Source organism: Parus major, chromosome 1, assembly GCF_001522545.3.
Source record: "Parus major isolate Abel chromosome 1, Parus_major1.1, whole genome shotgun sequence".
NCBI lineage: Eukaryota > Metazoa > Chordata > Aves > Passeriformes > Paridae > Parus > Parus major.
The window spans coordinates 9,767,350-9,782,356 of NC_031768.1; the positions used below are offsets into that span (position 1 = coordinate 9,767,350).

At 36.1% G+C, this 15,007-nt stretch overlaps 1 protein-coding gene across 12 annotated transcripts in view; it reads left to right on the plus strand.

The window, feature by feature from the left end:
* The window catches only part of DMD (dystrophin), a 1,134,919-nt gene that overhangs the window by 262,934 nt on the left and 856,978 nt on the right, over positions 1-15,007 (plus strand). For all 12 annotated transcript variants that reach the window (XM_015620877.3, XM_015620912.3, XM_015620930.3 and 9 more), the window contains exon 2: positions 13,682-13,743. Coding sequence is in view for 11 of the 12 variants with exons in the window: in XM_015620912.3 (XP_015476398.1) it covers positions 13,682-13,743 (62 nt within the window). In the remaining variant the exon portion in view is untranslated. The remainder of the gene's footprint in view (positions 1-13,681; positions 13,744-15,007) is intronic.

Sequence of the window (15,007 nt, forward strand, 5' to 3'; positions counted from 1 at the left end):
CTGATTATATGCACAAATAGAGTTTAGAAGCTATCTTAAGCTTTCTTCATGTCCTTGAGCATTGCATTTGACCACAGTTGAAACAGAAATAATTTAGAAAGAATGATTCTTCTTTTATGCATAGTGATCTCCTTAACTGTTAAACAATTTAATATGGAGAACTGTGTATTTCCAAAGTTATATTCTATTCAAGACCTAATTGTCAATAGAGGAAACATGTCAAAGACCTGAAATTCATTCAATTTCCTTATTATTGGTAAAGCAAAATAGAAGCGTGGAAAATTTTAAGACTTCCATTTACATTGCTTGAAATGTCACAGTCATGCCAATTTGACCTTTGTAAGTTGTTTTGCATTAATTGTAAATCGTTTCCATGTTACTTTTATTAATGTAGCTGCCTGCTGCATGATTTTCAAGTTGTTTCATTATAAGAATGGCAGTATTTTTAATTTCCAAAAGTGGTATTTGTTTGCAGACCCTCTGGGTCCTGCTGTGATGTTAGGTGGAGCCTGAATGTCATAGAATCATTGTTTCTGACAGCTAATCAGATATCCAAATGATTTAACCTCTGTGTGTCATTGTCATCAAGCTGATGATGCTGATGAAGAATGCCTGACAATTAGCGATGTAGAAATACCGAAATAACATAGACACTATTTATGTGGTTGCTAAGTTAGTTGTTAGGGGTTGCAAATATTAGGGGAGTAGCCAACTATTTCTTCACTTCTCAAAATTCTTGGAAATAACTTTCTTTTTAGTTCTTGTGTTGGCCAAAGAATATTTGTTTTGTGAGCTGAGTAAAAGGAGCGGAATGTTGGAGTCATTCTGGTTTTCGTGATCCTCACGCTCATGGAATTAACCTAAAGATCCATTGGATGGTGGATGGTAAATGCCAGCATGAATTCACACAATATTCTAAGTTGGAAGGGACCCACAAGGATGACTGAGTCCAGCTCTTAAGGAAATGCTCCACACAGAGACTGAACCCACAATGTTGGGTGTTAGCACCATGCTCTGACCAGCTGAGCTCATCTCAGAGTCTGCATATCAGCAATTAGTTGTTACTGAAGCTAAACACTGCCTGAGGATACATGTGCACAGATCCATCTGAATACCTTCCCACCATTAATCTTTATAAATCCCCTTTTATCCTTTTACACATTAGTCCCAAGGATTTTATATGCTCAGGAATTCTACAGTCTAATTGTGAACCATAGAGTGAGCGGGTAATCAGATTCAAATTTTGGAGTGTGAAAACATTAAAGAATCTAAGGGGTGTGCAAAGATGTATTATTAATAAATTAGAGGAGTATGAATAAAATAGGAATTAGACCTGATTTAAGCAGGGAAAGAGGGTGTATGTGCTCTATTGAACTGTTTTGTATAGTGCTATCTGAACTTCCTGAGAATTAATGGGTATAACATTTTTTTGATTAATTCTAAACCATCATGCTCTAATTTCAGTGAATTTCCCTTGGTTCATGTACAGGTTTTTAGTAGCTGTCAAAGCCACAGTGTAATAGTTTCAGCTTTGTTGGGTGATATTTTATCAGTAGTCTTTATAGCTGAATCCTCATTTCTTCCATCTTTCCTTTCCCAATAAGTTATCCATATATTTTTAAATTAATTTTGATGTGTATTTCCTTCCTTTCCTCCCTCTGCTGGCTTATGAGTTTTCTATGCTGAATATTTTCAATTGATCTTTTGTGCATCTTCCAAGATAGAAGCCCATACTGAAATTCCAATATCTACTCTCTTTGTTTCTCTATTAGGATGAATGTGATCAAAATATCTATGCAGATTGATTAAGGTGCCTCTAAAAAGCATTAGGCTACAAAGAGAATTACTCTTCTTCACTGTTGCAAAAACATTGGAATAGAATGACAGTATGTTTCTTCAGTGTAGTTTATGGTCTTGTGAAATGTCACACTTGCCTTGAATTGTCTAGACTGGAAAAGAACAGCTGTAAAAAGAATGACAAAGAGATGTTTTTCTTCTTTTTCTGTACTGAATCTATATTAAGGAAACACAGCTCCTCTCAGTAGAGCTGATGAGTTGGCACAGAGCTGAAATAAAAATCGATGTTTATAATAGGTAACTGTCCTAGCATCAATACTAATATTTCTTAATCTTCACTTAATGTTATAGATATGAAATCCTTCATTGCAAGCAGTTCTGAATGATGTATGCAATGAAAAAAACATTGATCAATGCACAGAATACATACAGGCAGCAAATATATTATTTATCTAAAAATGTTCATGTCTGGTACAGCCAGAAAACCTTACTTTCAGTTGGGAGAGCATTAAATCTGCCAGGATTTAAATACAGTTTGTTATTGCAAAAATTCTTGTAACTTGCTCAGACAATGCCCACTTAACGAGAAGATTAACAGTACTCATATTAAATCTAATTTGAATAAATGTTTCACTAGTGTTTCAAATATTCTGAAGTAGAGAAAGAATTTCAGGGACATGTTACAAAATGTAATGATGTTATCAGTCTAAAAATTGCTCCTCTTATTTTTCCCCGTACCCCAGAATGGGAAAAGTACCTCAAAATATGGATAAGGGAATTATGTATATCCTTTTTCTTCCTTGCTATCTTAGTGTCCCTGTCCATTTTATTTTTACCAATTCTTTCTACTCCAAACTCATAAGATAAATATTGAGAATATGAGCTTTGTCCCCATGTGTGGATGAAAAATGTGTTCAGCCCCATACTGAATATTCAGTTTTAACAAATGCCAGTGCACTAATGTCAGACAGACGAATTTTGGATAGGGTTTCTACCTATTTTCAGTTAGTTCTGTGGACAAAAATAATCTGAGAACCTTATGCAGAGTTGTAAATATATGTTTAACAACACATAGCAAAGTGTGTTGTTTTAGTGTTACTGTAGATAACAAAATGCTCATAAGCAGGCCCTGTGCCTGTCTCCTTGAGAAGAAACCCATCCTGTACTTCCTCTGTGTGACACAGGCTGCCCCTCCCAGTTTGGTACTGCAGACAAAGGCTGGAGCACAAAGCCAATGCTGTTGTGTAATTTTATAGACAAGGGTGGTACCTCCCCTTTAATGTTTCTCTTCTCTTCAGCAATGTGATTTCTGCAGCTTATAATGCCTGCTCTCTGTAATGATAACTTTCCCCCACTGGTTTCTGGGTAAAAACACAATTTGAACTATTGGTGGCTCTGAGCACAAGGCTGAGTTCTAACTTTAATATGTTTTGTCTTAAAAATTCTAAAAATGCATGTTCTTTGTAACAGTTGTCACGTTTGTGGTGAAGTCTAAACCTCATTTCTATTGTGCTGTCAAATTTCACCATCTAAGAGGCAAAAGAGACAAACACCTCCCGCATTCTTCCAATTTGAATGTTTTTATTTTGTGTGAGAACTGAACAGTCTCTTCCCAACTAAAGCTGTTAAATGAAAAATAGCAGCCTCAGAAAGAAACTGAAGGAAGAACAGTCTGCAGTAAATGTTGTGGCTCTTTGCAAGGTGTTGCTTATGAGCTGTCTAGAAATTCAGTTTCTTTCTTTTTCTTTCCAGGAATGTTTGACAATATAGGGTGGAGGGAATACACATTTAACATTCTTTGTAATCCAGCTTTTCTGTGAAGTGCTGGTATTTAGACTTTTATCTAATTTTTATTAGCCTTCACCTGTACAGTTGGAGTTTTTCCAAGTTTGGGGTAGTAATGGCCAATCATGTTCAGTATGCCAAACACTCAGATCCAAAGATGTGAATTTCTCAAAATTTAAGATCTTTCAGTCAATTGTACAATTGAACCACTACAGACAGAACAAAGTAGCTGTGAAATAGGAAAGAGTATAGAGGAATTCAATTCTTTTCTATTGGCTTCCCCCCCACAGAATTATCACTATCAACAAGGGCTTTCCTCTTTGATTGTCTTTTCTACCTTTGGAAAGTGGAGGATGCTTGGGAGTGGTGAGAAGATGCCAAGAGACCTGACAACATGAAATCTGCAGTAGTTCTTTCTGAATTAAAGAAATCACAACTACAGTTTAAATGCTTTCATCCTTATTTTGTCTTCTCCACGTGAGGTGAAACAGGAGTGGAAAACACAGTTCACCTTTAATTTACACAGCTGCTCTTAGAGGCATGTTTTCTTTTCTTTCAAAGTTTCTCAAATGTTGTATAATAAGATGAATTCTAGCTGTGGACCAGTTGATGTCAGCTTTATAATGACAGTATCTTCACCCTAAGAACGGGGGGGTGTCTGTTGTAAACAATTGCATATTAACACCTTGGTCTCATTAACTGCAAACTTATACATTCTCTGATGTCCCAGTGGCAGCTCCTCCTAATTAACTCAGACACTAATTGGGTCAGATGAAATAAAGTAGACAGCAGTCAGTCAAGCAGACTAGAACAGCCTGTTCTCTAATCTCTTTTGACAGAGGAACAAAAAAAGAACTTGAAATATTAGAGAACAGTGCTAGCTATGACAGTGTACTTAGCCTGGTTGTTTGCAATGAATATTTTAATACAAACTGTAACAAATGTTGGTCCTTCACATATGGTTAACCCATCCTCCTCTGTGTTCTGCACATGTGTGATACGAATTTTGAGAGTCTGTGACCATGTAAAGCATTTGCCTGATTTTTTTTTCCATAGGAGAAAATCAGAAAACCTGAGATAATATACATAAAAATTAAAGTGGTTCAAAGCTTTGCAGCTATGCATCACTAGGTGGCATTTGCTGAAAACAGAACAGCAATTTCATTTTCACTCAGAAGGTTGTGTGAAACACTAGATACTAATGTCATGTTTCAGACTCTGATTGCCTGTTTTAAATCCTGATGCTTCTTTCAGCTTCATTTGTTATTAGTTGAAAATCTTCTATTTCCTATTTTTGATGTGTTCTGGTCTGGCTAGATCATGAATTAATGTTACTGTCCTTATTCTCCTATCCTCTATTGCTCATATCTGAACAAAAATAGTAACCTAGATAGTAGAAATCTCCAGCTAAGGAAGGACACAGTCTAACAGTCAGCATTTATTAGTTGTTTTCTGAACAAAACAAAAATAACTGTGTAGTTTTCATAAAGGTTATAAATATGAAAATTGTGGGTAATTTTATCTAGTTACATAACCTTGACGTTTTTATTTCTAGTAATTAATCTCTGTTCTAGTAACAATTCCTTCTGTCACAGCTTACTCTGAGATGGCCTGCTGATCAGCTAAATGCTGACCTCTGTTCCAAGGTTTAAAAAACATAAACAAAAAGCCCAAGAACCTACAAGCCCCTGTGACAAGCCAGCTTCATTTATCCTGTCAAACCAACTTCAGTGCTGGCCACAGCTCCTTCACCACGGTTTTCCCCCTCCCAGTGCATGGAACTCTCCTGGTGAAAACCATAAAGCTTGAGCCGTTTAAAGTTTTTTTAGAACAAATTTCTTATTTTAGGGGATTTTTTTTGTTGGTTGGTATTTTTGGTGTTTATTTTTGTGACTTTGCTGAAATACAGGAGCTGCCAGTGGTGCTCATTTCTGGGCTGTAACTTTTTCCAGTGGTGACAGGGACATTTGTAGCGCTGGGTTCTCTTGGAGCTGGCTGGTTAAACCGCGGCCGAGGTGAGAGCGCTCGCTTTCACTTTGAGTTAGTTTCAGCAGTTCTCAGATCCTTGGTGCAGAGGAGTAACAATGCTCATTACAGCTTGTCACTGAGGGTGCAGTGCACACAAACCAATTTTATTAGTGTCTAACTGAGGAGGATTTTCTGCTGCTCACTGTTCAATAGGGCTGGCAGAGGGATGTGGCTGCCAGGCCATCCTGTCCATCTGTCCTAATGCCTTCTTGTGTGGTGTGGGAATACCCATGAGCTCAGAGGGGAGAAAAAGGGTGATACTGATTCTCTCTGTCTTCAGTTAATAATTCCCATTTTCTCTGGGAAACAATAAAAATGGGTTAAAAAGTAAGAAACTCTGAAACCAGGGTTAGTACAGTCAAGATGTATTTAATCTGTGTACCAGGTCTAGTCACTCTTTCAAAGAAGTTATGTTGTTTTTTTTCCTAAAATGTCAGTCAGGTTCTTTTGTTCCAGTCAGCCCAACAAGCAGCAAGGGGGCTGAGCAGCAAACATTGCCTCCTTACACCAAGAACATTGTGATTTCTGTTAATCAACCTTACAAGTTCTTAGTTGTTTTTGTAAGATGAAAGGATCAAAATATCTCTCAGCAGCTGTGGTAAAAATTGCAGGTTTGGGCTGTGGAATTGCAATAGATTTTATATATAGCAATAATAATAGTAGTAGTAAATCTATGTGGCAAAAAGTGTTTCTGTTACTTTTATATAATATCACATGATGTATTAGCAGCATTTAACTTGTGCTTTCCTAATCTGTAAAGAAAAAAATGTCCTGTTCAAATGAATGCATCAAGAAATATTAAGTATTTTCCCCATATATACTCATTTGAAAAGGTGAAGTTAGTATTGGCCAACTCCTCCTTTTCTTTCACATTTTGCTAATACCAGTATCTTTTCCCATTAATTTAATCCATTTTGTAGCACCAAGCAGTCTTATCCTGCAAGTGAATTTTGTCACTTTCAAAAATAGAAATATTAACAAAAACCACAAAAACCACCAAAGAACTCCAAAGCCAAACAAAAAACTGACAAACAAAACAAACTAAGAAACCAAGAAGCCAAAAAGCTTTTAAATTTGCATTGGTATATTTCTGAGGTACTTGGATGTACTGGCAACATGATTCCATTGGTGTCTGACTGCAAAGAAGTTGATAATAAAATTAAAATAAACAATATTCTGCAAGTTCCAGAAAGTGGCAGTGATTGCAGCTGGTACAGCCCTTTTAACTAGCGTGGAGGTTTAAGTGAAGATAAATATATTACCCCATTTAAAGGTATATATACAATGTTCAGAAAATACTGTCATAACAATGGTAAGATGCTAAAACAGGGTGGGCTTGTATTTAAATGTTTACAAGGATTCTTTTCATTTATATGTATATATATATATATATGACTTTGAAAAATAGATTAAAAAGGGGATAATACTTATGCACATGTGAAATCCAAATGAGCAATTACATATTCCCATGTAAAGATAAGGCATAAACTGAACTCCTTTTGAAGCACCAGCTTCTCAGGTAGAGATAGGTTAGTTCTTAAAGTTTGAGAGGTTATTTTTCTTGTGCAGAGAAGTCTGATGTATTGAGGCACTTGGGCTTTTTAGGTTGCATTTTACTACTGATTTCTCTTTGGGAAAAATTTACTGGATCCAAAGTAATTGCTGGTTAGAACATAATAAAAAAACCCCAAGAGACAAAGCCAGTTAAGGTTGTGTTTGCAAAGCTGTTAATAACTAGAACAGGGTATTTTTGGTAGAGTGTAGTTCAAAACCCCTATGAGTCCTTATCCTTGAAAGAGTAAGGCAGGGGTGGGTCACCAGCACTTGAGGCAGGTGTTCTGACACTCAAGTGTTGTCTTACAGGTCCTAAGGTCAAATCCATGGACATGGAGAAGTAGGATCAGTTCCCAAAGTGTATTTGTCTGTGGTGGACCAGAGGAGGGGTAGGTCAACAGCTGGGAATACAATTACCAGTGTATGAACTGGAGCTGAACACCCCATGTTCTGTATACTTAAAATGTTCTGGAAATGTGAGCTGACATTCTGTTGCTTTTCTTTTTAAATTTCATTGGCATTGTGATCCTGCTTTTGTCTTGGGAGTTCCATATGCTACAATTTATTTAGGGAAAAGGGTTGAGAAATGGTGAAGGGGCAGAAGGGCAGGGGGGCGGTTAACAAACAAGAACAAATTACATGAATTTGTTCAAACATAGATCTTTGTGTACATTTCACAGCTGCTTGTTATTGTTTTAGGACTCGTATGTAGCTTGTTTGCATTATTCTGGTACTTCTGGGTGCTAGTCAAATCTTTTTGACTAAGCTGCACATGCTTTGATAGTTCTTTTGTTGAAATTCACTGCTTCCCTGCATATGATCTTCCAGCTACCAGATATCCTTTTTGTTTTCCAGAAAGGAAGTGTTTATCTCTGCTTTTTCACATTCCTTCTTTTCCTTATGTCTTTTCCCTACTTTTTTTCCCCCAAGCCAGGGTAAAGGTGTTTACCTCCCCTTCTGTCATCCTTTCACCCCTTTCTCATTTTTCTCTTTCTTTTCTTTTTCTTTTTGCTGTCATTATTGTTTATGTTTTCTTTCTTTTTTTTTATCTTTCCTTTTGTTCCAAGTTGGCAGGTTGAAATGTTCTCTGTCCTTTATGCTGCTCCTGCTCCTTTTTTGCACATGGCATCCATACTGGTCCTCAAAAGCAATCAATATTTTTTTCCCTAAATATCTAATTAAAGTTATATTCAAAGAGTGAGACCTTATATAACCACTTGAAGTGTCTTAGAAAATTAAAAAAAATATAGAAATAGTTTCCATAAAACATAATGAGAGAACAATTGCAACATAATGAAATGAGAAAAAAACAAAACAAGGTTTTCTCAACTTGATATTCAGTCTAGGCAAGGTAGTTCAGTAGTTCAATCTGCTACACCAATCTGTCAGTAGAAATCTTGTAGGATGGGTCTTATCGATATCCTCTTTTTTGTCCTCTGATCAGTAAATGCATCCCTCTCCCTGAGTTCCTCCATTTCAAGGAAACAGGGAAACATAGTCTTTTTTTTTAGGAATACACATGTTCATTTCCTACATTTACCTTAGATCTTACCACACCTTTCTCAGAAAATTTAAGTATTCTATTTTTCAAGGTGTTTAGCTGTACTTTTTTTTATTTTTTTTCTTTAAATTTATATTAATGAGGGCTTTCAGTGTTCCATTTCTGCTGAGCATTTGAATAGGTTCATCAGTGTTTTGAAAAGCCTGGGATGGTCTGATTATGGTGATTTGACTCTGGTTCCACAGTAAAGTCTCAAAAAGGTAGCACAGGGAACAGGGAGTTTTAACAATATTCAGATTAAGTCAACACACTGCTCATCAGTATATTTATAGAAGATGGACAAAGAATTGCATGTTCTGTATTGCCTTACTTGAGCAATAGACTTGAGTTCCTTGTCTGTCTGTCAAAGCAGACTATTGTATTTCCTGTCAGCTTGTGAATGTCTTGGGTGACCTCAATGACTAAAAATCAAAGCTAGTCCACTCGAATATCATTCAGTCATTGTACTGCATTGATTTCTTCTTCCCCCCTCAGATAAGCAAGAATGGGAAGGGAACATTTCTCAGCAGCTGTAGTTACTGGCAGAGTATTGCAACAATGTTCTGAAAATCTCTAAGAATAGTGAGTTGATGGAGCCAGAGTATCAATAATGTGACTATCTGTGGCCTCTTTTGTTCCTAGTGCTCCCACCATTGCTGGTGTTCACTCCCACTCACTGAAGAAAATCCTGACCTTTCCACAATCTGCATTGTTTGGTTGCTAGAAAATCAAATAGCAACTTTGATGGTTTTATTCTCTGAAGTGCAGTGTTCCAATGAACCTGCAGTTGCCATGAATGAGGGAATTGACATGCGCCTTAAAACCATTGTTTCAAAGTTTTCACCAGTATATGGGATATCTTTCTTCCCTCTTTGTGTTCCCACACCTGTGAATGACTTTCTTGCTGAAGGAGTTTTGTTGAATTCCTTTAATTTTAGAGATTGGGTGTACTTACTCTAAAGAAGAATTTTCTAAACCATTTGCATTGGAAAATATGATCTAGATCTGTGGAAGGCAGTCTTCATGTGCTATTAAGAAGAGACACTGTGGGGTCTCCATCCTTGGTGATAGTAAAAAACCACACTCCACAGGGTTTTGTAAAATCTTCTCTAGGTGGCCCTGCTTGGCTGAGGCAGCTGGGACTGGTGATGTCCAGAGGTGCCTTACAGCCTCAGCCATTCTGTGAGTTAGTGAAAGAAATTTATTCAGGTGTGTCAAGAGTTGAGAGGTCGAAGATCCTCTGGGAAAAAAAAGAAGGATGCACCAAAGTGTGCAGATTTCCTTCTCCCTACTATGTGTTTTCTGTGGGAAAGTGGCTTTTATGATATAAATGGGATGATGTAGTGACATACATAGTGTATGTTTCTGAACCTTGGTTCATTTTGCAATCTGCTTGATATTTGTCAGCTTAAATTGTTTAAAAATTAGTATTTTTAGTCATTTGTTAACACTGCTGTATGCTTTCAGAATACTATCTAGAGTATACCAGTATTTAATTTTTTTTTTCCTGCTTCCATTTTTTTGTTAATATATTTGGTGATATTTGAGGGGGTAGGGTGGTGTGGAAAAATCAGGGTAGTAAAAGGTGTAGTTTACTAAGAGATGACAACATAATGCTGGAGCTTTTCTTGTAGAAAACAGATGGGAATTGCATTGGAGTGGTAGGTTGCAAAAATGAGCTGTTAAGTATCTAGGAAAGTTGTATGGTGACCACTTGCCATTATTAATAGCATCTTTGCCCTGTTGAATCATGGTTACTCCTAAGCATCCTTCAGTGTGCCACTTGTCTCTATTAGCCTTGCTGCCTGATTAAGTGTCAGAACTGTCCTTTGTCAGATGATTAGCTTCATTAATACTGCACTTTCTCTCTGGATCATAATTCATTATGAGGCCCAACCTGGAATAAAATTTCAAAAGCCAAATGTGCTGTTAACTGATCTGAGAGGTTTGCATTTACAGCTGCAAAGCTGGATGCTCATCAGAACACATTTGTGAATGTGTCATAGTTAAAACAAGGTCTGTTCAGTGGTAATAGAGGCTGTAGAGCACAAAAATCAGGTAAATCTTACTGCCCAATATCTCTTTTATCCTGGAAGGCTTTTTGTAGACCTCAGAGCATTCATTTCTGAGTTGATAACCTACAGAAAATGAGGTTAAGCCTGTTCCACTCAATGTCCATCAATTTGAGAAAAGCATTTTTGCTGAGGGAATGGATCCCATTGTTATTGCAATAAAGGAATTCAGGATCCATGCAGTGTTTAAATCTAACCTGAAGAAAGACAGTACACTATTCTGCAATTCTTTCAGCTTGAAAGAAAGGAAATAAACATACCATTTTGCTCTTGAACAGGTGGAGGAATTACCTGCCTGGCCATTTGATTATTCTTATCTCACACTGGAAGCACCTGCAAGGTTATTCACTGGCTCACTGCTGAAGGATCTCTTATAAACACAGCATTATCAAAGTGGCAGAGAAGTGTTCTTGGCATGTTTCTGCAGCACCTAGATAAATGTCATTCAGCTTCCACATCTAGCATTCAATCCATAAATCTGGGCTAAGAGAACATCTCTTTGTAAAATATCGTGTTTACAATGGGGAAATCATGCCATGAATAACCAAAAGATTGATTCATTTTTAGGTTAGGAGGCTGTCACTAACAAATTGTTGTGGTATAAACTTGTCAGAGCAAGCACCTAGAGATAAAAGTGCTTGCAATGATCTCTTTATAGAAATAACAGCAGTGGAATAGATTTGTGTTTACAAAGTAGTCCAGCATTGCCTGGATTTTGAATAAGTTTCAAGCATTCAAATTGTGAGGTTGACTCTCATTTTTGGCAGGAGACCTGTTTATTATTAGCACAGTGGACATGAATTAATTGGTGACTAGCAGTTAAACTTGCATATATCTTTGTGGGAAAAAACAAACAAACAAAAAGCAAAAGCAAACAACCCACTCTGTTACTAAATATGCTATTACAGCTGCCTGGGGTGGAAAATAAGTTTGAACAGTTTAAAGAGCTGTTTTTGTCCCTTTCTTTTCCCCTGTTGAATATCACGTAATATTGTTTGAACGGTTTGAAAAAGGTGATTTTATCTCTTTTTCCTTTCCCTTGCTAAATGTCACATTATTCTTTGAACCCATTTGCATTTGGCAGTTTTAGCAGAGATGATTAAACAGAAGCAGCTATTTATGTGTAATATTTTATATGAAGTTGCTGAAGAAGTTTGTAATATAACATCAGATTGGATATTTATCTTCTACCAACAAAATGTATCTTCTCTCATCTTCTGTGTACTGCAAGTGGCTGGAATGAAACAAAACCCATATAATAAAAAACTTACTGTCAGTACAGAGGGAAGTGTTGCTTGTGGGGAAAAATAACATTTTTAACAGCTTTAGCATCATGTATTACCAAAAGCATGCATCTCCTTCACATGCTGTTGCTTTTAGATGAGTTTCTTAACCATTCAGGTGCTACTTTCAGCCAAAGGGTGAAGCTGACAGCGTTACTTGGGATAAATAGCAAGAGAATCCAGGAAGTTTATTGTAGGAAATACTCATATTTATATATATATTAGTGGCAGAGTTCATATGATGCATGTCTTCTGTGGCAAATTTCCAGTTTTACTATTGTGTTGTCATTTTGTTTTGGCTCAAGATCAACTATACTGAGTTAGAGTTTGCTCCTTCAATTATGCAGTACATCTTTATGTTGCAATAGTAACTTTGCAAACTAGTATTTTTCGGAGCATATTATATCTTTGAAACTGGAAAACATTCTGGTGGGAAAGGTGTTTAAAATGATATTGAGTTAAGGTTAAAATAAATATATGTATCAAAAAGTTTTGTCTTGTCTTGGATCCTTGGTCAGGTGGAGGGAGGGAAAGCAAAGTACATTAATAATGCCATGCATTTCTCTTCTAGCTTGTCTATACCTGCCTTTCAAATTTAGCTGAATCCATTGATGTTTTTAATTGCTGAACACTTCAGAAGGGGATTTAATATCCCTGTATATTTAAGAAGTGTAGAGAATTTTACTGCAAACCAAAAGCCTGCACTGAGTGAACTTTATTTTAGTATAAGCATTCTACACCCTTTTCCATGTGCGCCCTTCAGTTCTAGTTAGGGTTGATTTTATTTTGCCAAGCAAAGAAATCTGTCCTTTATACTTCAGGGATGATGCTTAATTCATCTTTTTGAGCAAATGCTTACAAAGTTCTAGCTTGAAATAATTTTTCTCTTTCAACCTATATAAAATATAGCAGAATTGTACTTTTTTTTGTCCAGTTCCATTCAGTATCAGGACTGTACTTATAATTTAGATACAGAAATTAAGGCCAAAGATAAATCATCTCCCTCTACAAAGATTTCATAGTAAAGAATTTAAAAATAATTTCATGTATAGCTGAAGAAATATGTGTGTGGGTTTGTTTTTTTTTTTCTTTTTCCTGGTGAAAAAATAAGTAACAATTTGTGACAGGTAAAAAAGTTTAAAAAAAGTATAAAGTACATCAGGGGCTGCCAATGGAGAACTATATTTGAGGTCCAGAAAGTTTCACTTTCTCAAGCAATTTGAGGAGGTGCAGGTAATGTTATTTCAAGTATTTTTCTACTGTGGAAGAGTTTCCTGATGCCAAAACCATCAGATGACATGTTTGGGGTTTTTTATACCTATAGGAAGTTAAAAATTAGAATGGGGTGTCTCAGATCCTGCTGCAACACGTTCTCTATCAGAAGAAAAGAAGCCATGGGATAGGTCAGTTGAACTAGGGATGTAAACCATGGCTATGAAGAGAACCTGCAGACCTTCAAAATGTGTTGATGCAATTGTCAAAGAATAGATCCAAACAAATTTCTTCCCTGTGTTTGAAGTATTATTAGTAGTTTACAATAAACCAAAACTGAAATATTAATCAATAATATTGCATTATTTTGTTGAATAATTCTAATGAAGTGCTTTTCTTTTCTCTGGCAGATGAACGGGAAGATGTTCAAAAGAAAACTTTCACAAAATGGATAAATGCACAGTTTGCTAAGGTAATTTATTTATTTATTGACAAAAATATGTTTTTATATATTAAAAATAAATAAAAGAAACCTGATATTCCTACACTGAGGCTTGGTTTTGAAGATAACAGTTACGAGTCTCAGATATTGCTAAAGGCATTTGACTGGTTTATTAGAAAAAAGTGTTCAAGCTTTATTTCTTTGATTTCCGCAGTAATAGAAATGTAGGAAGCTGTCCTTCTCTTAAAATGTTCTCTGCCTCAATTTACATTGCCTTTTCTCAAACTAATGATGCATCTGTATTACTCTTTGTTGGATTTGTTTGTTATGTTTCTAATGTACGAAGGCATTTCCTCTATTAGACTTGTCCTTTCTTGTTTCTAATTGCAATTGCATCTTTAATAAAACTGGATGAATTGGGGAAGAGCAAGGTCAGAGAGAAGAGGTGTGATCCAGTTATCAAATTATGAAAGAAAATTATAATATGTTTTGAAATAGTTATTTTTAAGAATTGGTAGATCATAAATGGAGTGAGGAAAAATAAGACAAAATAACTAATTTATTTAAAGCATGCCCTTCTGGCAATATATAATGATTTTATCTTTAATACTCAGGAAAAATTCTGCTTGAGCTATTAATTTGCTGGAACTCTTTTTTTTTTGTTTGTTTGTTTTTTGTTTGTTTTAATTCCTGGAGGATGACTCAGATTTATTTGCCAGTAATAATTAAACAAATCAATCTCATCATTTGTCATTTTATCAGGCAATAGGCAGCAATGATATAGTAGCTGTGATACATCTTTTGTTTAGTCTGGATTTTTATTGTGTTCCATCTGATTTTACCCATTAAAAAAGGCAACTAAGATAATCTGAATAGAACCACCATCATGTTGAAAAACATGCTCAGCAGTGGTATAGGCCATCAGGGAGTCCCACAGGGCTTTTCCATGGTCTAGAACATTTTCTAATACTGATTCAAGTGATTTAGCACACATTTGTGCTCAGCATCTTTACAGCAGAGATGTCCAGCAATTTGGAGTGGATCAGGATGAAATACTGTCCTGAAGAATGATGAATTACAAGACAGCTGTGAAGTATTTGTTTAGGACAGCAGTAAAACATGCATACAGAATAGGTGGGCTGGCAGTAATGAAGGGAAGGAAAGCTCTGGGAACTGTGTTGAATCATAAACAAAATGAATCCTCAACATGGTAGTATTGCAGAAAAAAGGCAACTTTAATGTGGTTCTGATAATGGAAGTGCTTCAAACAGGGTGAAAGATGTAATTATTTTCT